Genomic DNA, 27,676 nt, shown 5'->3' on the forward strand with positions numbered 1-27,676 from the left:
AAAGGGAATAATCTACCAAAATCAGAAATGATAGTAATCCTCACCATAATTAACATGATTGGAACATCTGCTTCCATTCAAATGAGTCATAGTATTATTCATCAATACCTTATTCGGTGAAACTAAATAATGTAGGCTATCACTTGTCGTTGTAGCAGGAAGATAAGACAATTTATCTTCGTGTTCAACTCCGTAAGGTATGCAAGGATCGAGAGGAATTACAACATTAGGATTATAGTTGGTTAGTTAATTCCCTACGAAGCTTCCGCGTAAGCGATCCCGATATAGAAGCTTTACAGACTTTGTACACGAGTCGGGAATGGATGTGATGTAGAGTACCGAAGAACAGGGTACAGACTTTTTACCTAACAACTTTTTGTCTTGCCATCTTCCTATGTCATCATCATTATCATCATATCAGCTGATGGACGTCTACTGCAGAACATTGGCTTTTTGTAGGGACTTCAAAACATCACTATCCTGAGCCGCCTGCATCCAGTGAATCTCTGCGAATCGCTTGATGTCGTGTCTAACAGCGTTTGATAGACACGATGATAATGATAATTGTCATAATATTTGATTTGTCATAATACTAGCTAATTTGAGAGGGGATTTGAAGCTTAGTTTAGTAACGCATACAAGTGACTCTAAGATCTAGATATCAATTTTGCTCTTAATCTGAGCTATTTTCAAAGGTATGTATATAATCAAAATTAAAGTACATAAACATTTATTTTGAATACTACCATTATTTTTGTTGTCACCAAATCTCAGTATTATATTTACCTAGTAGGAAATTCCCTTACAACTTTTTAAATCATCTATGTACTCGAATAATGTTCGTTAATTGTTCAGTTAGTTGCAAAAATAGTTTCACATTCATCAATACAAATAGAACGGGATAACTTTTTGCCGCGCAACAAGACGACAGTGCGACCTTACGTAGTGTTACAAGCCGCTATCAATTCCCCGTTGCCTTGGGCACGCCCAGGGCACTAACCCTTGTCGCAATATGCACCATTATGCACCCAGGGCACTCACACACGCGCACTGATAAAAGATGTAGGTGTAGTTGTCCCTCTTGTAAAATAGATGGCTACCCTCCCTTTCACTAGCGTAACAGTGCCGCGGCTGTTGACTAAACTTGTATCACTTTTGAGCCTAACTTTAAATAGCCTAATAGGTTAAATGTCCGGACTTACAACAAGTGATCACAGGTCCGAAGCTCGACATTGGATTATTATCCTGGCCACTCCTAACACAACCTTTATGACTAATTTGAGGATTGGGGGAGTTTTGTCAAATATTCTTTAAAAAAAAAATATTTAATCCTAATAATCCCATACATACGTAGAATACCTAATCTGAATGAAATTTAGCCCATATAATTTAAGTAGCTTGGAACAGGCACACAGACCACGTTTTATCTCAATATTTCCACAGGAAAGAAAATATACGCCCGCGTAACCGCATGGTACAGCTAATATTGAAAATATAGGTAAATCTGTAAAATTTTATGAGCTACGTAAAAACAAATATAGCCAATGTGGGATAGTTTTCAATTTTTTGAAAACTAATTTAAATAATTATTAAAAATGCAAATTTTTAACAGCATTAAGTACAAGCGTAACAAGAAGTTTTCAAATGTTTCATGTTTGTCAATTCTTACATTTCTCAAATGAGTTCCACTTTAAATAATACACAAATTAATATTCTGTCTTCGTAACACGGAAAACAATTTCTGTCTGGACACTAAACATTCCTGTGAAGCTTGGAATAGTTCCTGACCCGCGGATGACAAGTAACAATGTATTTAATTAGGAAGTAATAAAAATTCGAATTCTAATTCCAGATAGAAACCCCGAGTCACTGTTCACTGTAAATCGAATCCGTTCCGAATGTACTGTTCTCAAGGTTGGCAAGCGTTCTATAGATAGCACGGGCTCTAAGGTATATCCATATATTGATAACAGATAAGGCTGTCACTGACGACAGGGCGGTGGCTGGTTAACAGGGTTGCCAACTTAAAAGATAAAATAATTTTTAATCTAAATATATAAAAGTGAAAGGTCACTCACGATATTTTGAAAACTGCTAGATGTATAAAGTTGAAATTTGGCAGAGAGGTAGTTTATAGACTACTAACTTATTATGTTTAAGTGTTTTATAAAACCTTTATTAAAATTATGTTTAAGTGTTTTATAAAACCTTTTAAATTTGATGTAGTGATTAATTCTTTATAACCTAGCCTACTAAAAAGTACATTTTACTTTTTAGTAAGTTTTATTTGTTAAAGTTACTTACAGACAGAACTTCTTTCCTTAATATAATCAAGATTGGAGGTTTAATATAAAGCAGCTAAAAAAAGTGACTAAATAGGAAAGTTTTACACAAATTTTACACTTAACTTTAGTTCGAGGACGGCATCGATATGGTCATGATTAGTTTTACCCGTATGAGTATATTTTATAGTGTTTTTTTAAACAATGTAAAACTTTTATGTTAAACAATGGATATTTAATACATTTTTAATTATTTTTGCCACGATGACACGTTCCAAAATCAAAAATTAACACATTTGGCCCGCCAAGTCACATTCTAAGCTTTAAAATTCCTCTCTTATCTGGTCTGGCTGTAGTTAGCCATTAAAATAGGTTAATAATAATGATGATTATTTTTTTATATATTTAAAACACGGAAGGGTCAGCCCTAGCGTTAAATATCGGCGGTGATATAGTGCACGTCTACTTGTTGCGAAATTAGAGCGAGCGAGCGCGCGCAGGGCTGTGCGCGTGCCACGGCCCGCCGCCTGTGAGCCCGGCTTAAGCGGTGCTTAGAACTTTATACAATATAGGAATAACAAATTAAGCACGACTTAACGCAATTTATACCATATGCGAGCTAATTGCTGTAACTAAGTATCGTAAGTGATATTGTGAGATGGTGATTAACTTATTATAATATTTTTTTATCTAATCTCGTATTATCATAAAACTGCAATAATGAATTGAAAAAAATATTGTAATGACATAATTATAATAATTAATGACGTACATTGCAAATGTTTGTAGTAAGTATTATTTTCTTAACAAGACAGTTCCATACTACAACTTTTTTACTAATATATTTACTATATTTAATAGCGATTATAACTACAGATAAAGATAAAGCTAGTAAATAGTAAAGCTTTTTGTTTGTTGCTATGCACATAACATGACCTACGATAATATATTTCGTAATTTTAATTTTGGCGCCAAAATATTTTAAGGAGATTTCTAGATATTTTTTAACTCTGATACTTATTTCTTTTACGCGATGGAGTTTGCAAGACTCTTATATGTAGATACTGGTAAAACACAGAACCTCTTTTTATAATTTATTGATATGAAACTTCAATACAAAGTAACGCATAAGATTCTTAAAATAAAGTTATATTTAGTAAATGGCATTGTTATTTATTCATTCATGTTTGAAATGTTCAGTTTCGTAAAATAAATAAACGACATGGCGATCGTAACTCCTTACTGGTTGTACAACTTAACCAGTTCGATTTATACTCATTTCAATTTAAAACATCGATTCATTCATAAATTAATATTATTACGTTAATTCATATGACTTTTAATTAAAAATATTAACACCGATGTCGCTTTGTGCCATCCACGTTCAAAATTATCGGAATATTTTGACGAAATCATACGTAATTTGATAATGTACATCGACGTTGGCAAATTGAGATAATTAAAGATTTCTTGTTATTTAATAAATAATTAACATTAAAGGAATTGAGGTCAGATGGATTGGACCTTTCTCCTGCTGTAGAGAACAAGTGAATATTGCAAGCATGTGACATATCTGTATTTCTGTTGTTACTCGTACTCGCTACAATTTAACCAGTTATTTGAGTTATATAAATTACTAGCTAACGTCGCGCGGTTTCACTCGCGTGGTTCCCGTTCCCGTAGGAATACGGGGATAATATATAGCCTATAGCCTTCCTCGATAAATGGGCTATCTAACACTGAAACAATTTTTCAAATCGGACCAGTGCTTCCTGAGAATAGCGCGTTCAATCAAACAAACAAACTCTTCAGCTTTATAATATTAATATAGATTGAGATATTGAAATACCTGACGTGAATAAAAGTAAAATATCTTAATAATTTTCTTATATTTTTTATAGCTGCCATGGAATTATTTAATAAACTGTAGATATTCTCTTTTTAAGTTTAATTTTAATATTTTGTAAAATAATTTTAGTTACTTTAATCTTATTACTTATAGTCCATTGTAGTTTTAGTGCAATTGTGAATCTATTGAATAAGAATATTTCTAAATAAACTGTTCTTAATTAAATTTATTTATTTATTATGAAATACAGTTAAAACTCACGTGATGCGCACTCTTAATTTACTGGGTAGTATAATCAACAGTGAATTTCCAAAACAATTTTCAATAAAAAAAATATAAAATAAAGGTGGCTTGGTTTTGCAAGTTGTAAGAACATAATACATGAATAACATATCTGAAGGATGAAACACAAAATTCTCCTGAAGCTAATAACGTTTTGTCAATAACTATTGATTGATTGGTATTGCAGATGTCTACTGATAACGTCAAGTGTAGAAATCTGACCCATTTCGCATTTATGTGCAATATCATTACAACATTATGTTGCCGAGTTGTCTTTAACTCTGATAAATATCTAAGTTAGGCATTAACTAACCTTGTTTCTTTCTCGTCTTCATTATTTCCACTAATCTATATTTTGATCAACGATGCCTTTTGCGATTAATTTACTTCAGTAACTGAGGTATGTCAAAATGACATTTCAATGTTAATATTTAGTCGTTCGACACAACAAGGGTATTTCAATTAATTTCGCCTCGACAAATGCTTCTGATAAATTAGCTGTTGAAAAGATTTTATCATCGCTTGCACTTTCAAGTGAAATATACAATGTAACCTTCAAACTAACCAACCGTACTTCATGTATGTAATACAAGTTGAAATATTAAGCTTTTCTTTATTCTAAGAAATTTTCAGTAAGTATTTGAGTACTATAAGCTGTTTGTTGAGCACGAGTCTCCTTACATAATTAGAGCGGCTGGCCCAATTGTCAGCATATTGGGCTATTAGCCTAACTCCAATTAGCGGTTTTTCACACTTCACACACGTAGAGAATTAAGAAAATTATTAGGTATGCAGGTTTCCTAATGATGTGTTTCCTTCACCAATTGAGACACGTATTTAATGTCCTGAAATGCACATAGCTGAAAAGTTGGAGGTGCATCTAGGTTCACCCTCCGAATCGAAAGCAGAGGCTATATCTACTTAGTTATAACGGCTCAACAACATAACATTTGATAATGGTCATTAAATAATCTAACAATATCATACTAAGCCCGCCAACAGCAGAGTTGCTCCTTATTTAAGTTCCTAAGTTCCATTTCTCCTATAAGGTCTAACCCTATCGCGCTAACATACGATCAACGACATAAGATATAAGAGATAAGACTGGGACAACTCCGCCGCCATTGGGCGATATTTTGTCTAATTCTTTTCACTTTGTCCCATGTTATGATAAAGATGATGACACAAGAAGTTCACATTTCGGCGATGCTTCTGCAATCGCCCACAACCCCCGATGACGTCGCTGCGGTCCAAATATGGAGCCTACGGCATTTACACTAACAGGCAAAATAGGAAGTTCCGCTTTATAAAGTGTAGCATCACAGGCTAACTACCTACATCAAAGACGCAGTTCTTACGTAGGAAATACTCTACCGATGAGGTCGTACCCTCCTATTACCCGTATCATTACTGTATCGTAGGGAACGTTAAACGTCAAAGATAAATGAACGAGCATACAATTAAACACCCACGTTGATCGATCGTCTCTCTTCATTTTTGTAACCAACGGATTTATTAATTATGCGCACGGTAATCTTGAGAAATTTATTACCTCTAAGCGAATCTGCCTATAGATTTATCAACCAAATGTGTGGGCTATTTTAACTAGAATTGCGTATAAAATAGCTGGATGTGACAATTATTTAACTGTAACTGAAATTCCTGTTATTCATTTTTTTTAATTAAAAAATAAAGCCTATGACACTCGCAAATAACGTGGCTTTCTAGAGAAAGAAAAGTTTTTTAAATCAGTTCAGTAGATCCAGAGATTACCCCCTAACTACCTAACACCACAAACTGTGCCTATTTATAATAGTAATATTTTGTAAACTTAGTCTTAACACCAGAAGAAGCCCACAACAAAATGTTATATTTTATAACTATACTAGCAGACACCCCGTGGTTTCACCTGCGTAGTTCTCATACCCGTGGGAATATGGGGACAAAGTTGGCTTAGCCTATGTTAAATATTGCACAAAAATTACTTATTTATTAAAAAACAATGAATGTAAATAAAACTGCAATTTTAAAACAGCGAGACTGTTAGTCCTAATTCACACGAGAGCTTTTTAACAGACGTTAAAAAAGCGTTCAGATTCAACAAATGCATTCCCAAGTACATGTTCACACGACAACGTTTATAAAATACGACGCTTATTTTCGAGCAGTGTTGCATTTTCAATTTTGGGCGTTGGAAATAGATCTTCATGTAACTTCATACTATATTTGAACTCTTTTTTTAACGTCCGTTAAAAAAACTCTCGTGCGAATGGGGGCTTACAGTCACATGACTATTTTTAGTAGTTCTAGATATTTTATAGCAATGTATCGCCATAATAGAGATGACCGGCCACCAACAATTAGCCTACGCGCATTAATTACGCAGAATAGACACAAAACCGATACGTCCGGCTTTCTAATTTAATTTAGAGCGTATACTCAACGACAACGGAAGACCGATCATACTGATAGTGTAGTTTTTTTGTTATATCAATATAACGTGTGAACAGAAATAAATGCGAGTAACATTTTGGGATTCCGTACACATTTAAAACAATATCACATGTTGTCACACAAATCTATATCTTCAAATATTATTTTCTTATCAAGTAATTTAAATATTAAGTTATATTTTTACTTGAGGCGGAACGCTATAGGTTCCTATAAATTATATTAGGTAGGTACTTACATCTACTAGGCTACAGAATATTGTAAAAATTGAATAATGCAAAATATGAAAAGATTAGTGTAATATTTATAATCGGCTTAAATGTAATATTGGTTAGGCGCATATCGATCTATCGCATATAACAAAAAAATTTTTACATACACATTTAAATAAATTCCTGCGCTTTCAAGGGTAATAAATTAATTTTAATTTTAAACTAATGCTTTATATGAAAGCTTTAACCTGTGTGTTGGCCAGGATCACTAAGTCCAAACTCGATAAGTTTATCTTCTTATAGCCACTGATTCCATCATCTGACCAGCTCCTCGGTATCATAATAATGCTTTGTCATTATTTGTCACCGAAGATACTGAAGTATACAAAATTGAAGACCAATGAAACATCAGAAGATAATTTTTCATCACAACACAACACGCACCTCTACTCGAGTAGTTCTCCCTGCCAGACAAATTTGGAAAAATACAAAAAAAAAAATTCATTTATTTCACTTAGGCTTATTTTACAAGCACTTTTGAAACGTCAAATTATGTAAATTTTTTAATTTAATGGTGGCAAGTAAAGTTGAAAACTTAGCCAAAGTAAGATACTACTAGAGCAACTTTAGATACCCTTTCTGATAAAGAACTCAGCGTATACCTTTGTTTACGTATATATCACAATATACTTCAATTTTATTTATTTGTTCATTCTAATAATGCCCTACTTCGCCTTAGAAGCGATATCTTTGTCCCGAACGCATTGTCCGCCGCGTGAGGTCGGCCAATATGGTAGCAGGTTTGATTCCTTTCGCGCCCTCGCCGTTATACCAGCTTTTGTGATTATGATCATAGACAATCGTGCTTGTTGTTTTTAAATTTTGCATTCTGTGGTCAATGATTGTTTTGAACTCCTCTATTTTTATACTCAGTGGTGTGATTGTTTAGGCCAGGCCAGGAGAGTGCATAAAAGCTTAGATCGACCATGTTGCGCCAACTTAACTCCAGGCTGAGAGTTTTTACTGAAAATTTTAGATTTTAATTAAGATAACAATTTTGTAGAAGAAAGACTAGCTCAGTATTTCATATCCCGATCCATGACTCGAACCCAGGGCCTCGTGATCCGCAACCACTAGCTTATCTTAGCTTAGGACTAGTTCAAATGAATCTCACTAGATATTTGAAACTTAATTATTAAACCTAATGTAATTAATATTCTATTTTCAGAATATGGTTTAGCCATGGTTAGGTGTACAGACAGACATCGTGTGTGCAACTAAAAGAGCATTCGCAAAACATACACATATTTATAAGCTGTCATCTGGCTAATGATTGCTAAGCAACGGTTTTTGGTGAACGAATTACGATTACACACTATATCACTCCTTTTAATACTTGCCTTTCTGTAGTGCTAGCGTTCCTTTTATTTTAGTAGTTTTATAGCCGAAAGTCTTCTGAAAACAGATATAATGTCTTTATCTTAATAATACAGATAAATATATTGTTATTGTTGTATAATGACACTGATATAATAAAAAGTCAGTTTTATTCTAAGGATTATCTCTCGAATACCTGAGAGCATTATGAATGAGACTTTTATTATAAACTACTACATTCTCATTCCTACGAGTATGTACCAGTACATAAACATGTTTGTTAATGTTTAATGTTTATTTTATTGCAATTAGTGTCAATTTTATATTGCAATTTATTTTAATGTTATGTGCATAATAAAGATTATCTGATGTGATAACTTGTACATCATAGATACGGACGTGCAAAATTTGCAGTTCGTAAAATATATTAATTAAATTATACTTATAATAAAGTGAAGAGGTTTGAAGAAGTATATGAATCATCATTCATCATTGATAATGATTATTATCAACCCCTATTCGGCTCAGAATCAGAAGCTCAGAATGGGAGGCCAATAGTCCACCACGCCGACCCAATGCGGATTAGCAGACTTCACGCATGCAGAGAATTAAGAAAATCAAGTATGTGAATATGCACCAAGAAATAATAAGCTGTTAATTTATACGGAACCCTATAAATGAGCATTCTTCAAAGATAAATTCCTGTGTATGGAATAACCATGGTGGGTCTAAGTATCAAGTCCTACGGTGTGAGAAGCTTGGCGTTATTGTACTTACGCCGATAAATTAGGTTGATGATGATAATATATATAAGGGTTCGTCGTACTTTGGCAATATTACTGAAATATTGCTGAGTATGGGGTAGAGCCGTGATAGTCCAGTGGATATGACCTCTGCCTTCGATTCTGAGGGCGTAGGTTTGAATCCTATCCGGGGAATGCATCTCCAACTTTTCAGTTATGTGCATTTTAAGAAAATAAATATAACGCGTCTCAAACGGTGAAGAAAAAACATGGTGAGGAATCCTGCATACCTGAGAATTTTCTTTATTTTCTACGTGTGTGAAGTCTGCCAATCCGCATTGGGCCAACGTAGTGAACTATTGGCTTAACCCCTCTCATTCTGAGAGGAGACTCGTGCTCAGCATTGCCGAAATTGGGTTACTGATGATGATGACGATGATGATGGGGGTATAGGGTTATTTCCTTAGGGAGTACTTACGACTTCACTAACTTTACCATGTATATTGTCAATAATTTTGCATTGAAGGATAAGTCTAATTCAATTTCTGATTGTATGTATATAGATAAAATATTAACCAGTCTGTCGTGTGTACCAGGATTCCATAACAGTATAGATGTGGTAGCATCAGATACGGGGTGCGCCATCAGATAGCCATAGATCGGAACACTTGCTTCGCTATCGCAGCCATTATCTGTGTCTTGCTTCTTTATTGTATAAAATCGTCGCATTGGTTCTATATTTATAACTATATATATTTATAACTATTCTATTTTTTGACCTATTTAACTTTTTATTTTTCATTTGATTTTGTAAAATAAGTTACCATTTTCTTAGAGTTAATAATTATTATATTTAAATCATTTGAAGAATTGTACAAAGGTAAAACAACGCTTCTAAACTTGCGATTCCTCTGAGTATCTAAGCTAAAGCTACTAACGGTCAGAGCTACAGAGTCCCGAATCTCTTCACAATAAGGCGCCTTTTCAGGGATAGTCTCGAGCCGACTCTCAGAGGAGACGCCCTTAAAGAGTCGTTCCGCCCATATACTCTGTTTCTGCCTTCGGGCCCTATCAGGCGATGCTTCTGCGCTCGCCCAAACCCCCCGGTGACGTCGCTGAGGTCCCATAAGGAACCTACGGCACTTACACAATCAGAAAAAGAAAATTCAGGGATACTACCTACTGTATCCGGATCTTTTTTCAGACGAGGAGACGTGTACAAATGAATGTGGAGTCTGCTATGTGTAGCACCTCCCTCTCATCTTCCAACAGCTGTAGTGGTGTCCGGGGTTGCCAAGGTCAATTCTGCCGACTGGTAAATCAAGCTCGTACCCTTATAGTGCAGGATCCGGGGAGCATTTTTACAATTCATTACTATCAAGTTAATTTTCCGTGAGTAGCTTTATGTTGATGAGACGCTCAACTTGAGACGAAAATTCTTCATTCTAAAAATTAACTTGATAGTAATGAATTGTAAAAATACTTCACGGATATAAGCACTTTATGGGTTATTCATGTGCCATGTTCTTACAACATACAAAACCAAGTCACCCTTATTTTATATTTTTTAACTTGATAGTTATCAATTAATGTAAAAGTGTTCCTCGGATCCTGGGCTACTCTTTTTCTTACGTTGTTAAAAAAATATTTAGAAACTTCATGTCAAACTCGATTCACTCAAATTAGAATTAAAATCGCGAATCTCAATCAAAACTCAGATCTATCAATTTATCGTTTCTGTTTAACTAAGAAGCCTTCGATGATATAAATCTGCCAGACAACCATCGTAAGTTCGGCTCCGATATGTTTGTGAGGTATATAAATATCCATTATTTTAACAAGCTTTTACGTGACTTACTATGCCCACGTAAATCGCTTGAAGTCGCCGATCTCCATAAATTTTGTCCGAAGTAAAAGATTACAAACATCGATACTTCTGAATTCTAGTGGATTGCTTAAGTCATCATCGATCGTGTGTTGTTATTTCTAAAGCACATATTAAGGCTAAATATCAAAATTTTAACGCAATTATAGTTAGTGGCTTAATGTTTCAGTTTTTGGTATAGCTATTTGTTTGTAGAATAAGACGTGTTTGGCTCACCTACTGCAGTAGTTGATACCCTTGCCCTTGCGTTTCTTGGTATCGAGCCACGAGGAAGAAAATTATGCCGTTTATTTTTTATTGAGAGCCGCGATAGTTAAGTGGATATGACCATTGTCTTCAATTCCGAGACCTCATCAAACACCTCCACCTCCAACTCTAACTTTTCACTTACATGCATTCTAAGAAATTAAATATCACGTCTCTCAAACTTTATATCTGAGAATTTTCTTAATCTCTACGTGTGTGAAGTCTGCCAATCCGCATTGAGCCGTTGTAGACTACCCTTTTCATCCTGTGAGGAGACTCATGCTCAACGTTGAGCCGAATAGTTAATGATGATGATTTTCTGATTATTTTGGAAGTGGAAATCCAAAGTCAATCCGAAACCAGTCATTTTTGATCGGCCACATAACCGTGGAGCTCTAGACTTTTCGAACACGAAAATAATGTTTAGCTCAGTGCTTTTAGTAGTATTTTCAAAAATCAGCGTAATTTAAAATTGAAATGTTTAATACTAATAAGTACAAAATTCTTGTAAGTAATGAACGCTAGCTGTTTTTCAAGCACCAACCATAAATCGTTCGGAGCACATCCGATACAAAACCTAGACTATAAATCTAGCATTGATGCCAATACATTCACAGGTTCTCACAAGTCACATGTAACGTATATATTTTGCTCGTTACGTAGACCAACATGATAACCCCGGGAATAAGCAATTACCTTAGTCCCGCACCTTTGTCCCGCCGTCCCGCCGTCCCGCGCATCTGTCCCGACCGCCGACCAAACTAGGCACTACCTAACAAACAATACCATAAAGAACACACGAGTGGTACTTAACCAGTTTATCTGTACCGTATTATAATAATACAAGTGCATTGCCCTGTCTCATTGTACCATGGGCGGTTTCGTTGACTGTGTTAACTTACATACGTAATTGCTCTGTGGTGGGTACTTATCTGTTAAATCTAACTAATATAATAAATGCGAAAGTTTGGGTGGGTGATGTTGGATCGATGTATGTATAGATGGATGTCTGTTACTCAATCATGGATCGATGGATGTATACTTGGGTGTTTGTTACTCAATTATGGGTCGATGGATGTATAGATGGACGTCTGTTGCTCAATCATGGATCGATGGATGTATAAATGGGTGTATGTGACTCAATTATGGATCGATGGATGTATACATGGGTGTTTGTTACTCAATCATGGATCGCTGAATGTTTTTAAGGGTGTTTGTCACTCAATCTTGGATCGATGAATGTATAAATGGGTGTTTGTTACTCAATCATGGATCGATGGATGTATAAATGGGCGTTTGTTACTCAATCACGGCTCTGTGGATGTTTGTAACTCAATCAATGAATCGATGGATACAAAGATGGGTGTTTGTTACTAAATCATGAATCGATGCATCTATAGATGGATGTTTGTTACTCAATCACGTATTAATGGATTTGGATGAAACTTGAGTTATACATATATTACAGTCTGAATAGTTATACCTTCATAGCCTACTTTTCGTTCCTATATTCTCAAATGAAAACTAATCTACGCTACCTACTCACCTTTCACCACCACCACCGTCTCCAGACTTAAGTCCAAAAAATATAACATAATGATCTACGAGTACACTTTGTCCTTTGCAGGTATATAATAACTATTTAACATTTTGGTTTCGTCAATAGGTCGTAGTAGACTCAAAACTTTATCGTACGCATCGACATACAATAAATATAGACTGCCCCATCACTATTTTCTCGGTGATTCATAGCAATAAGTAATAACAAGCGACCGGTGGCGCGCTCGTCACCGATCCGTTCGCTCAATATATTTGTGCGTTACCCGCAATAAAAAAAAAAAAAAAAAAATCAAGTTCATTTCAATAATATACAATAAATACCATAGTAGAATAAGTTACCATCTGTAAAATTACTTCTGTGTAATAATATAATTAATAGTAATGTACCTACATGTATTATCATAAGTGCTTGCAACAAACGGGCGCTTAGCAGTGGTAGGTTGGTACCTACATGTCTTAAGTTAATAATAGTTTATTACTTTGTAAATTATGTCCTAATTGTTTTTCCTGCCATTATTCTAAATGTTTATAAAGGTGTGTAAGCCTGTACAAACAAATAACCATAGCATGTTAGCAATAAGAAATATTTATAAGTCTATTGTTCTAACAACACTGTTACGATATATTATATAATAAAGACATTTAAAAATCAAAAAAAAATCAATAACTATTGCGTAAAATAAACAAAGCGTTTACTTTTGAAACTTCAAGTTTGTTTGACTCTATCAACAGTAAAATAAATTAAAGAACACTGTTGTGATATCCAGAAAAGCTCAAATGATTTAAATTTAAGCAAAAATAAAAAAAAATACCATTTTTATATTAATTGCCTATTGTGTTTTGATGGTGCTTGCTATCGCAGTTTCATATATTATTTCCTAAAGGGCCACGATCGTAAAACCCCGATAAAGATACGTAAAGCTAAATAATGAGTTGTAAATAGACAAAGAGCGGCAACGCGGCCAACAAACTGGACTTGGCTAATATAAATTGCGCAATGCTTCGTAACATGTTAGCAAGGAGTCCTGAGCACGCAAAATACGTCCTCTAGACGTACTCGAATAGTCCAAGCGACAACCGTTTTAACACGTTAACTGTTTATCAAGACTCTTATCATAACGCATGCAACTCCTTCCGCTTGTAAAACTTTTTTTTTTGGGGAAAACGTTTTACATTTCAATAAGTCTTGATTAAACAAATCTCCTCTCTTAATCTACCTGAGAAAACAGATTTATGCCAACAGATGAAAAATGGAACTGACTTCAAAGACGTATTTCAGTTTTTTAGATTTTAACACTTAATTACTATAAGCATTTTCATGAAAATGAAATGCACCAATCTGTAAGTTATACTCTTTTAAACGAAAAAAGAGTTTTCAAAATGTATTAATAAATGACGAAGTTATAAGGTAACAAACTTAAAAAAAGAACATACGCGTCTAATTAAGAATCTCCGCTTTTTTTGAAGTCGGTTAAAAATAGCTTTTTGTGTTATTTTATTTTATCTTTGAATTTAAATTCTTAAAAAAATTAAATGAAATTACTTTTTAGGATCCCATAAAGGGTTTTCTTGATTGTGATTCCCACAATCTGGCACAACTGATCCATGCTCTTATGTCGATTGTCAATATTGAAACTTCAATAACTTATTATGGCGTGGTGAGGTCACTTACCTCAAAAGCATTTGACTCGACATCATAGACGCATGAAGTGCCTCATGGACTGTTCGTGTCAAACGCGATAAGTAATGTGACTAAAAGGCGGAAGTCATGCTTGTGTACTATAAACCTACCAAAAACAGTGATACATTGCGGTGGAAATAAGTGTATTGGTAATGCTTCACCGGACAATTCACGAAAAGCTATTATTACATATTTTATTTAGTTTTAATGATTTTGTTAGATTTTAGTTATTTCAAAAAGAATACAATGGTGACTTAAGCTAACTTATCCTAACAACTATTCTTACAAATCATATCCATGTGGAATGGTGGCATAAATACTGGCTACATTTCCGCGTTGGAGTCAGCCAGGCAGCCTTTATGCAAAAAATGAGCCAAGCCAATGAGGCAACTCATTCTTCATTATCAACCTTATATTCGGCTGAGCTCGAGTCTCCTCTCAGAATGAGAGGGGTTAGGCCAATTGTCCACCATGCTGGCCCAATGCAGATTGGCAGACTTCACACTCGCAGAGAATCAAGAAAATTATATGGTATGCAGATGGTTTCCTTCACCGTTTGAGATACGTGATGTTTAATTTCTTAAAATGCACACAACTGAACAGTTGGAAGTGCATGCCCCGGACCGGATTCGAACCCTTCGAAATCGGAGACAGAGGTCATATCCACTGGGCTATCACGGCTCTCTATGAGGCAAATTACCACGGTGAAATAGATTTAAATAGATTTCTTTGTGTCTAAGGAACACGAATAATTTGCCGGTCGTCTCTTGGACCAATAAATGCCTGATAGAGAATAAGGGACCTTTCTGACTATTGAGATGTTACGCGCGGGCCCCGCTGACATGCGTATAGACCATGAACACACCTTTTGCAGCTTCAAGTATGTAAGCTACACATTCAATAGAATGTTACTGATGTTCTGTGGACGAAACAAAGACCGGCCACAGACGTTGCGACGGCACCTTGATATATTGCAGCCCGTGGTACGCAACTAGGAATCTAAAGTGAGAATTGCGAATGTAGTCATTTGGAGGAGTTACGTTTTACTTGGGATAACTGCAGTTTGCGATTCTTCTTTAGATTTCAATGAAAATAAGTTAACACTTTGAGAAACATTTATTTACATAATTAAATAAATTAAATAATTGTAAAAAGCTGTAATGGAGTTTTGTGTTGACGAATTTGGTTTTTATTGAGTTATGTAACGATCATTTTCATTGGTAACAATCTACAAAATGGAATATTATAATTACTTTTACAGGATAGCGAGAAATCTCAGTCCCACTTGGACTGACGTTCAAGAAAACCCATAGACCGCAAGGCCTCAACCCGACAAGGAGTTAGGAGATGAAAATCAGGGGAGGAAATTCCCCGACGTACCCGGGCAAGGCGGTAATGCCTAGAAGCCTGCCTAGTACCCCCGCCTGAACTCTTCGGCAATTAAAAAATGTTTAAACTTTCGTAGATACCTGCTAGATGTTTCAAAGGTCCAGACTTTCTCAATTGCTAAAATACAAAACCAAAACATTTTGATATTTTCTATGGGATGTTATGAAACATTATTCTCCATCACTAAACACTAAGCTTTGTACGAGTAGCATGTTTGCTAGAACCCTTAGTTTTATCTTAAACGATATATTAGAAGGGTTCCTACGAAGATAAGTGACTGATTACTGTGGGCAATTATGCCGAAAAAAATATTGCATCATCACTTAATATGAGGTAAGCCAAGCGTTAACTTGTCAATGGTTAAAAAATATTAGTTTATTTATAAGTAGCTTATAAACTAATAACCACGATAGGTATCAGGTAGTATAAGCAGGGATGAAGTGATTACGCACTGCAAGAACTTGTTAAACTTGTAACAAAACCTGCCACGGCGTTCTTTCTTCAACACCGTATTATAATATTGAATTAATATTAATATGTGTCAACCTTATGACGGATTGCAGTCTATTTTTCCCACAACACGGCTTCTAAGTTCCATAAAAGAAAATAAAAATCAGTGATCAGATTCCCTGTCGGCGAGTGTGATAATATGTCAGACTTTTCTCACGTTTCGATTAACGACCTGTTGAATGATTTAAATCGTAATAAATTTAATTTAATTAAGTGAATATTTTAAATAATTCATTGATTTGTGATTAAATTAATAATTAACTTTATAGTAACGAGTGTCAATTGGGACTACTTATTGATCCAATAATGCGGAATTCAGCATACCTATAAAATGGCCTGCACAAAGCCAAGCTTCAAGCAACTTGTGTGTTAATTAGTTAGTAGTTAGTGTTATAAGCTTTATGGGGATGAACCCCGTATTATAACAGGAACGGGAACTTTGCAGATGAAACCGCGGGGGTTCTGCTAGCTACAAAAATAAAATATCTACAAAGTCAATACAAGCACAAAACTAAACTATGCAATTTGAGGCACTTGACGTATTCCACTCGTAAGGTATTTTAATGAGTGCGAATCAAAATCTGTTACATATTACAGTTTCCACTCACCAATTTATAATACAAATGTTACAATATCGCAAACAACGTGACTAAGCTCAAAATATCAAACAAACTAATTTCATTGACATGAAATTTAACACCAGACAATAAGGTATTAAACATGTCAATAGTGAAATAGGCCTTGAAATGTCAAGACAATCTGAACCTCATGTCATATATAAACGCGTTGCGCCTCATTTCCATATCGTCACCTTTCACATCGATGACACATCCGAACCGCATTGTAATACCTACTAGATAGATCCTTGCTGGTAGAATTTGCATTTGCGTAGACACCTATAAAGGTTTATCCAAACGGTGAAACCCAGTTCGAAAAAAGGCCTAATCATTTGCTAAAAAAACACTGCTTCTCTCGATTTTCTTTTACGCTTCAGATAGTTAGGATTTTGGAGTTGGAGTGTTTGTGTGTTTCTGTGGAGATGGATGAACCTGGTCCCGGTCTGGGGAGTGCTGGAATGGCGACTGAAATGTTTGGATGTTGGTTTGGATGCTTGTTTAAATGTTTGTTACTCTTTAACGCCGCTAATGCTGAGGCGATTTGGCTGAAATTTGAAACGAAAATAGATTTTACTCTGGATTATCAGATAGGCTTTTTATCCCGAAAAAATCATGGTTTCCCGAGATTTGCGATAATTGATGATTTTGATGATATCTAAATCGAATTAGCTGAAATTTGGTATTGAGATATGTTATAGCCTGGATTAACACATAGCCTTCTTTTTATTCCGGAAAAATTTATGGTTCCCGAGGGATTTGTGAAGAACTAAATTCCACGCGCACGATGTCGCGGGCATACGCTAGTTATGACTATAGGTACCTACACTTCACAAAACTGCCTCTTTTCTTCATGTTTTCTATGTCTAAATAGAAGCAACTAGGGAAACGACGCAAACTATAGGTCCAGCTATAAACGCTGTTCCGTAAAATTTGACTTTTTACGCTATATTTTAGGTAGGTTATTACTCTGTTATATAATTAACTACCTTAGTTTAATCTATACAAATATTATAAAAAGGTAAAGTTTGTGGTATTTTAGGGAATAACCTCTGGATTACTGTTACTGAACTACGCAGGCCCCGCGTTTTCTCGTTCCCGTAAGAATACGGTTATAAAATATAGCCTATAACACTCACAAAAAACATGGCTTTCTAGTGGTTCAAAATTGATTCAGTAAATCCAGAGATTATCCCCTAGAATACCACAAAACCAAATAAAGTTTACCTCTTTATAATTTTAATATAGACTAAGCTAAGATAATATTTTTTAAAAGTGGAACTGTTCTGCGTTTGGTCCAAATAAATCTCTTGCAAAGATTATCACATCATACAAAATCGTGCAAGCAGACAATTTAGTGTAAAATTTTACACGCATGAAATATATTCGCACGCGTACCTATGACTATCATACGCCCATTCAATTCTGTTACCTCACTTCCGTGCTATATTTTTTTTATTACAGATGCAGACATACATTTTTATGATCGTGTTTTTGATATAGATATGCCTAAATGAAATTATATTGTAGTGCCAATTGCCTACTTTGCAATCTTTTTCAATACGTTAAGTAATTTTATTATGTTAAAAAGTAAAAACATGATTACATAAAAGCGTTACAAACAAGATCTGGGGCATTGTTTCAAACTAAGAAAGATTACCAAAAACAAAAAAAATCTGGAAATATAATGATTCCAATCAATTGCATAAATACCTAAATTATTTTAGGAATATATTTTTTTAGGATATTATTACAATTATTTAATTGTATAGTATAGAATTAAAATATTGAGACGTGATAGCTCAGTGGATATGAACTCCGCTTTCAAATCGGAGGGACGAATCCATTGACTAAATTGTCACCATCAGGTGACAATTTAGTCAAAGGCTAACTTTTATACAATAAAAAAATGTATATCAACTCTAATTTTAGTCAACTAAAATACGTCAAAGTTAGTGAATTAGCCTGCAGGAAAATAGTTGCTAATGAAATAAACTTCTGTTTATAATACGACTAGTAGACGCCACGCCGTTTCACCCGCGTGGTTCCCATTCCCGTAGTAAGACGGGGATAAAATAAATATAGCCTATAGCCTTCCTCGATAAGTGGGCTATCTAACACTGAAAGAATTTTTCAAATCGGACCAGTAGTTCCTGAGATTAGCGCGTTCAATCAAACAAACAAACACTTCAGCTTTATAATAGATATTAGTATAGATGAATATACCTACATGCTTAGTATGCATTTAGAGATTGTACAGGTGTAAACTACGTATTTCCTATTGCATCTTATATCAATGGACACAACACATTTTGCATACAAAGAGTTATAAATGTATCCTACGCGTAGAACTATGAGTTTTGAAAGCTCGGGTGGATGACACGCGTTGATTCTAGATGCTTTATGAGCCGTGGTGTATGTTAATGTATGTAAAGCGTAGTCGTCTCGTTATGAAATATGTGTTTTGAATTCACGTTACAATGAATTTCTATTCAACACTATACAGTAGCTTAGTATACGCAGCACACTGGAAGAGCTTATGCGTTATAGTCTTTATTCAATACCTACATTAGTGGTAGGCTGTTATATTAGTGTTTAGATTCATAACAATAAGTTACTAAAAAGTGGTAGGCAGGTAGTAGGTAACCTGCTTGCTTGAGCCGGTACAAGTAGGTATATACCTACTTGTTGTCATTTCATGAAAACATAAAAACGCGCTGTAGAGTTGGATGACACCTATGGCTTATCCTGTAAGGTGCAATTTTGCGTGGCTAACAACGGCCACCAATCAAATGATCGATGTTTCAAAATGACCAAATAAGGTCATAAAACGCTTTCGCGCTGTCGACCGAAGCGACGCGTTGACTGACGACGGTCGGACTCCGATTTTCGCGCCTCTCGAAGACGGTCGTGCACTTCAAACGCAACGCATTAAAAGTTTAAAGGCAGTTGTCATTACACATTACGCAGAACTAAAAACTTAGTGAAATCCTATAGTGGTGCCATTCCAGCGTGGACATCTAGAAGCCATTAACGACGCCCGCAGAAAGCCGAAAAGCAAGGTAAGTCCATAGGCTGTTATCTACTGTTCTATTCGTGTAATGTTTGAATGAAATGACAACTGGTGTACTTTGCTCAAATATACGCCGCCGCCAATTAAAGTTTGTAAAACGCATCAACCCCCATAAGAAAGGTGGGACACTATTTACACGTGTCACACTATAAGTTTGGTCCATTCGAGCCTAGGATAGTGTTCTAGCTATTAACAGTAACTAAAATTCATACCTACGTCATACGTTAGGCATACTCATATAGTTTTTTCTTCCGCCATCTTTGTGATATCCAAAGAACGCTTATAACTTAATTACATGTCTTTTCTCTTGTTATTATGAAGATTTAAGTCATTCCGCATTTATATATACTTACGTAAAGAATATCTAAGTATTCTCGTAAACTCCGCGATCGACATTAAGTTCGATACCTACCTACCGCCACGCGCGCGCCGCTTCACGCAATCTTTGTGTAATATCATCACGAGATTAGTTATAATTTATTTAATTCTCATTTTCTTTTCTTTTCAATAAGATGGAGAACAGTGAATTAAAAACGCAGTTGAATATACTTATTTGCAAAAAGGAAAATATCTTCCAAAGACTAAATAGGCTATATGATAGTTCAAAGGCCATTTCTACCTTCGAGTCTAGAAAAAATGATACTTTTATGAACGAGTCTGAAACTATCGATGCATTACATGCGAAGTTCGAAAACATATTGGATAGCATAAATGATTTATCATTACAAATAAATCCGAAAGCCCAGCCTGACTACCAGGCGCTGGATTCATTTGAGGATCTGTACTCAACAGTGAAAAGAGTTAGGAATAAAATTTTGTCAAATACTAATAATAATTTGTCAAATACTAAGAATGAAGCTCCAGCTACCCACATTAATTTGGCCCCAATACAAATTCCCTGTTTTGATGGGAAACCACAAAACTGGGCTATATTTTACGAAACATTTAAGGCGAACGTACATTTAAATAAAAACTTAACAGATTCACAAAGGGTTCAATATCTTATTTCTAAATTGACTCAAGGTGCATTGACCTTTATTGCAGGCTTAGTTCCAAATGGAGATACATATAATATCATTTGGAATAACTTGGTGAAAAAATACCAAGATAAACGCGCATTAGCTACTCATTATTTAAATAATATTTTCGATTTGAAAAACTGTTCTAATAATGTAAACAGTTTAAATATGTTTATAGAAAAGTTTTCTTCTTCAGTCGCCGCACTAAAACAAATTGATATTTCCGATCTTACAGATTTTATTTTATTACACTGTGCCTTAAGAAAGATGGATTCGCAAATAATACAAAACTTTGAGATGTCCTTGCAATCGAAAAATATTGATATACCTACATACACGCAATTAGTAGAATTCGTTCAAATGCAAGTAAAAATTGTCGAACGTTCTAACACTTCGCTTCAAAAAACATCAAATTCAAATTCCCGTAATACCTACAAAACATTGATTGCACAGACTGATTTTTCAAGTAACAATGCAACGACAAATTCTTGTGAATTATGTAATCAAAGTCACTCGAATCTTTATAATTGTAAAAAATTTATAGAAATTAATGATCCTTTATCGAGATTTGAATTTATTAAATCAAAAAATGGGTGTATAAATTGCTTATCACTTTTTCACAATTTAAGATCATGCAAGTCAAAGGTCACCTGTTTTTGTAACAAAAAGCATCATAAGCTATTGCATAGGGATAATAATAACACTAAATACGCACAAAGGAATACATCAGCTGTTTGCAACAATGCACAGAGTGAAACTGCGAGAATAGTGCCGTCTCCCTCTGACGCTAGGATAAACACCTCTCAAAATTATGTCGCATCCTTCTCTAACGCACGCCATACGAACACTCTGATTAAATCGAACATGAATGAAGGTAGGTCAAATATACTACTCGCGAGTGTTGTTGTAAGGGCTACGCCTTATAAGAAACGTAATAAGGTTGATATTAGATGCCTGCTCGACATCGGATCGCAGAATAATGTTATAACTTTAAAATGTTGTCAGATGTTAAGTTTACCTATAAAGCCGATATATAATTCATTCATTAAAGGAATAGGAATGAGTTCACAGCCTATTCATGGTTATGTAACGTTGGATATACAATCGCGAATTTATCCTATGAATAAATATAATATAAGGGCACTTGTTTTAGATTGTTTAACAGACCAGTTACCGACACAATACGTTAATACGTGTAACATGGACTATATCAGCGATATACCTCTCGCAGACCCCACCTGGAATATCCCAGGCGGTATCGATTTGATTCTAGGCGCGGAATTATTCCCGCACATATATATAGGTAAAAAAATTATACCTGAAACGCACGGTCCTGCAGCGTTACTTATTACATTTGGATATATATTAATGGGAAGCTGCAATCAGTATTGTGAACAAAGTAATAACTCCTTTACCGCGCTAGCTATAAACGAGTTAAGTTTCGATCTGCAAAACTTTTGGGAATTAGATCAAATTCCTGTTAAAAAACATTTTAGTCCAGCGGATATCGAATGTGAGAAATTATATTCAGAATCGATTTCTCGTAACGAAAATGGACGATACTCAGTAGCTTTGCCATTTTGCAAAAATCCTACTATATTTAATGATTCATATCGCAACGCATATCGACGATTAATTTCTTTAGAACGGAGACTTAATCATGACTCCACTTTACGCACGCAATATAACCAAATCATAAACGATTATTTGAGCTTAGGTTATATATCCGAGGTTAATGATCTCGAAAAAAGGGATGAAGGATTTTATTTAGCACACCATCCCATTATTCGGCCAGAAAAAATTACTAGCCCAGTAAGGATAGTAATTGACCCTTCGGTTAAAAATATTAATAATATTTCACTAAATGATATATTACATGTCGGTCCAAATTTACAAGCCGATTTGTTTACTCTTCTTTTGAACTTTCGATTATTTCCGGTAGCAATGACTGCGGACATTAAACAAATGTATCTTCAAATTGAAGTTACACCACGCGATAGGAAATATTTAAAATTTTTATTTCGTTTTCACGATAAAGAACATATCCGCATTTTTCATTTCAATCGCGTTCCCTTCGGATTGAAGTCAAGTCCGTATCTCGCAATGCGAACATTACAGCAATTGTGTAGTGAGGAAAATAAACGCTTTCCATTGGCGAGTGAAATTGCCAAATCACAATTCTATATGGATGACCTAGTACACTCAGAACCGAATGAGGAAACAGCGAAAGAATTATCACGAGAATTAGTCTCATTATTCAAATCTGGCGCCTTTGAGCTAGTCAAATGGACCAGTAATTCTACGTCACTGTTAGATAATTTACCGAACACGCACCGCACAGTTGTAAATTTTTCTGATAAAAATAATATTTGCAAGGTGTTAGGTCTCGCTTGGGAGCCTAAACCAGATATATTTCATTTTACCATCTCGAAATTGGATGATAAATGTACGAAACGCACGATTTTATCTTTTGTCGCTAGGCTATTTGACGTTTTAGGTCTTGTGTCACCAGTTATTTTGTACGCAAAATTACTTATTAAAGAACTTTGGATAAATAAAGTTGACTGGGATGACACACCTTGCGAAAATGTAACTAGAAAATATCTAGCATTAACGAAAGAATTCTCTCTCTTATCAGATTCTTTACAAATACCGCGTCATACTGGCATTAAAGAGGGAAGTAAAGTAAATATTGTAGCTTTTTGTGATGCAAGCCTTAACGGATATGGATGTGTGGTATACTTACACATTACAGATTCACATAACAATATTATTGTAAATTTATTATGTTCTAAATCGAAAGTATCCCCACTGAAAATAACTACACTTGCCCGGTTAGAGTTATGCGCCGCTCTTTTAATGTCGAAATTAGTTAAAATCGTAAAGGAAACTTATTCTACTCGCATTAATATTGAAGAAATTTACGCATTTTCCGATTCAACCATCGCTTTGTCGTGGATAAAATCCTCTCCGCATAGGTGGAATACATTTGTAAGTAATCGTGTTTCTCAATGCCAAGAAAATTTGGATCCACAACATTTTTACCACGTAGCAGGAATTGAGAATCCTAGTGATTGTTTATCACGTGGTATGTTACCAGCTCAATTAATATCGCATTCACTTTGGTGGAATGGTCCAGAGTGGCTTAATAGACCACCTTCTGAATGGCCCAAAAGTGATTTTTTTCCCGCGACATATGAAACGCTGCCTGAGTTTAAAAGTAATACTCTAGTAATAACTAACGTTCAATGCGAACAATCTATATTATATAATTTAACGCAACGCTTTTCCTCTTGGAATAAATTAATACGCACTGTTTTATATGTTTATCGCTTCGCTAGACTTTTGCCTGACACTGGAGAAGTCAATAAAATATTTTTTGTTGAAAACGCTTTAATAAAAGAAATTCAACGCGTTCATTTCGCTGATGAAATAACCCGCTTAAAAAATAAACAATTACCATCAAAAAAATTACAGAAGTTGTCTGTTTTTCTCGATGATAAGGGAATTGTACGTATAGGAGGGAGGCTTTCGAATGCAGATTTACCCTACGAAGCCAAACATCCCGCCTTGCTTCCTAAACATGATCACGCAGTTGACCTAATAATTGATAATTATCATTTAAAGAACTGTCACACCGGAGCAGGTCTTTTAATGTCGATCATACGACAAAGATTTTGGATTCTTGACGCTAGGACGGTTATTAGGTCTAGAATTCATAAATGCAATATTTGCTTTAGGATGAAACCTTCGCACCCTTCTCCAATCATGGCTGACCTTCCGTCTTATCGCCTCCAGGAAGCAAAGGCCTTCCTTTTTACAGGAATCGATCACGCAGGTCCGATTCGCATAACCCTCACTCGCAGACGTGGATATCAGTCACAGAAAGCGTATATATGTTTATTCGTGTGCTTAGTGACAAAGGCAATACACATAGAGCTCGCGTCAGATTTAACATCAGATAACATGATATCCTGTTTAAATAGATTCTTGAGTAGACGCGGTCCAGTAAATACCATCTGGACTGACATGTCCGGGACGTTTATTGGAGCAAAGGCTCAATTAGATGAAATATATTCTCTTTTACTTAGCTCAGACTATAAAAATAAATTTGGTCTAGAACTACAAAAAAAACGAATAGAATGGAAAACCATTCCGCCGCGTTCTCCACATTTCGGTGGAATATGGGAATCAAATATAAAATGCGTAAAAGCTCACCTTTATAGAGTCATTGGCAAGCAACTCCTTACTTATGAGGAATTATTTACTGTACTCACACAAATTGAGTGCATCCTCAACTCGCGCCCGCTAGGTTTAACGACATCTGATCACCAGCCCGATATTATTACACCAGCGCATTTTCTAATGACCACGCCTTTAGAATACTTTCCAACGACAACCTTTAACCCTGAAAGGCCTAATTTAAAGAATCGAAAACAGTTACTCGATAGCCTCGTTATGTCATATTGGAAGAAATGGCGTTTGGATTATCTGCACACTTTGCAAGTCAAAGGCAAATGGTGTACACCGGACAATCCAATCACCGTAGGTATGGTTGTGTTAGTTGAATTTGATGATGTACCACCTTTGCAGTGGCCTCTTGGTTTGATAACCAAAACGTTCCCTGGAAAGGATGGTGTAGTACGGGTCGCTTTAGTTAACACTAAAATGGGTGAATATAAACGCCCAGTTGTAAAACTCTATCCACTTCCCACGCAATAATAGTTACGCAAATAAATATATTTTCTGTTGTTAATAATTAATATAAGTATTTTTCTCTTTATAAAATAATTTAATGTTTAGTATTTCTATATAATCTTTAATGTGACACTTCGTCAAGGCGGGGTGTATGCTTGAGCCGGTACAAGTAGGTATATACCTACTTGTTGTCATTTCATGAAAACATAAAAACGCGCTGTAGAGTTGGATGACACCTATGGCTTATCCTGTAAGGTGCAATTTTGCGTGGCTAACAACGGCCACCAATCAAATGATCGATGTTTCAAAATGACCAAATAAGGTCATAAAACGCTTTCGCGCTGTCGACCGAAGCGACGCGTTGACTGACGACGGTCGGACTCCGATTTTCGCGCCTCTCGAAGACGGTCGTGCACTTCAAACGCAACGCATTAAAAGTTTAAAGGCAGTTGTCATTACACATTACGCAGAACTAAAAACTTAGTGAAATCCTATAGTGGTGCCATTCCAGCGTGGACATCTAGAAGCCATTAACGACGCCCGCAGAAAGCCGAAAAGCAAGGTAAGTCCATAGGCTGTTATCTACTGTTCTATTCGTGTAATGTTTGAATGAAATGACAACTGGTGTACTTTGCTCAAATATACGCCGCCGCCAATTAAAGTTTGTAAAACGCATCAACCCCCATAAGAAAGGTGGGACACTATTTACACGTGTCACACCACCTGCTTACCACTTTTTAAGGCATATCTATATGTAGCCGAAACCCTACCACCAATTGTAGGTATTGAATAAAGACTATAACACAGAAGCTCTTACAGTGTCGAATCACGGGCAAAGTACGTGGGGGAAATATTTTGGGGGTAGTTTGGAGATAAACTTCCCCAAAGGTCGGCAAATGTAAAGTATACATACTCATTTACCACAGGATGACTCACATGCCAGCTTTTATAGCGATACAACAGTCACTTTAATTCTTTATTAATATAGACTATGTTCTGAAAGACTTGAAAGTCTGCTGAAGGGGACGTTGGGATCGATGTCATGAGATATCGGGGACTATGAGACAATGTCGCAGCTACTACACACCGCATACGTGTATTTTATTTTTAATAATGATTTTGCACACGCTCTGAGTTCTAATCACAATACATGACTAGCTAAAAAACGTCATTACAAATCCAATATGGCGGCACTCCCATGATATGGATATCAAATGAAAGGGTTTGCTGTCAGAAAAAAAAAATAGTCACGTGACTTAATTCTAATATTTGTAATTTTAGTGCGCGTTTTTTTAGTTTTTTAAATTATTAAAGTTATTATTTAGTACTATTCTATAATGAGTTGGAACAATTTGCACACAATAATATTTTTTTATTAGAAAAGTCCATAGGATTAGATAAGAAGATATGTTAAGAAAGGTTATTCTTATAGAGATGGCAACAACAATTCAAAAATATAAACACACTAGCGGCAATACTCGCGTACGAATCGCAGCGTTTCTATCAAACGTTTATTTTATTCATGCCATCCGGTAAATTATTGGCATCATGATCCATTGTCAAGGGGCGCACAGCAAGTGTCTCCGAGACTCCTGAACACCGCTAACGGACGGGTGTTCGCGTGTAAAAGGCAGATATTAAAATGGGTTGTGCGCAGAAACACTTGTTCGATCTGACAGGCGATAGCCGCGCCACTTGAAATATCGCCGCCGGCTGGGTACGGCGCAGCGGGACCGATTGTGCGCAGTAGGCGACAAGGCGTACTGGACGCACAGACTACTGCCAAATGATAGAAGACCACTTAG

At 35.5% G+C, this 27,676-nt stretch overlaps 1 protein-coding gene across 1 annotated transcript; it reads left to right on the forward strand.

Annotated features, from left to right (window-relative positions):
• The first annotated feature begins 24,941 nt into the window (after positions 1-24,941).
• On the forward strand, positions 24,942-25,895 carry LOC128199191 (uncharacterized). The gene has a single exon (XM_052887596.1). It carries the CDS (start codon positions 24,942-24,944, stop codon positions 25,893-25,895), a length of 954 nt encoding a protein of 317 aa, XP_052743556.1.
• The last annotated feature ends 1,781 nt before the right edge of the window (positions 25,896-27,676 follow it).

The sequence above is a fragment of the Bicyclus anynana genome, chromosome 19, assembly GCF_947172395.1.
Source record: "Bicyclus anynana chromosome 19, ilBicAnyn1.1, whole genome shotgun sequence".
Lineage (NCBI taxonomy): Eukaryota > Metazoa > Arthropoda > Insecta > Lepidoptera > Nymphalidae > Bicyclus > Bicyclus anynana.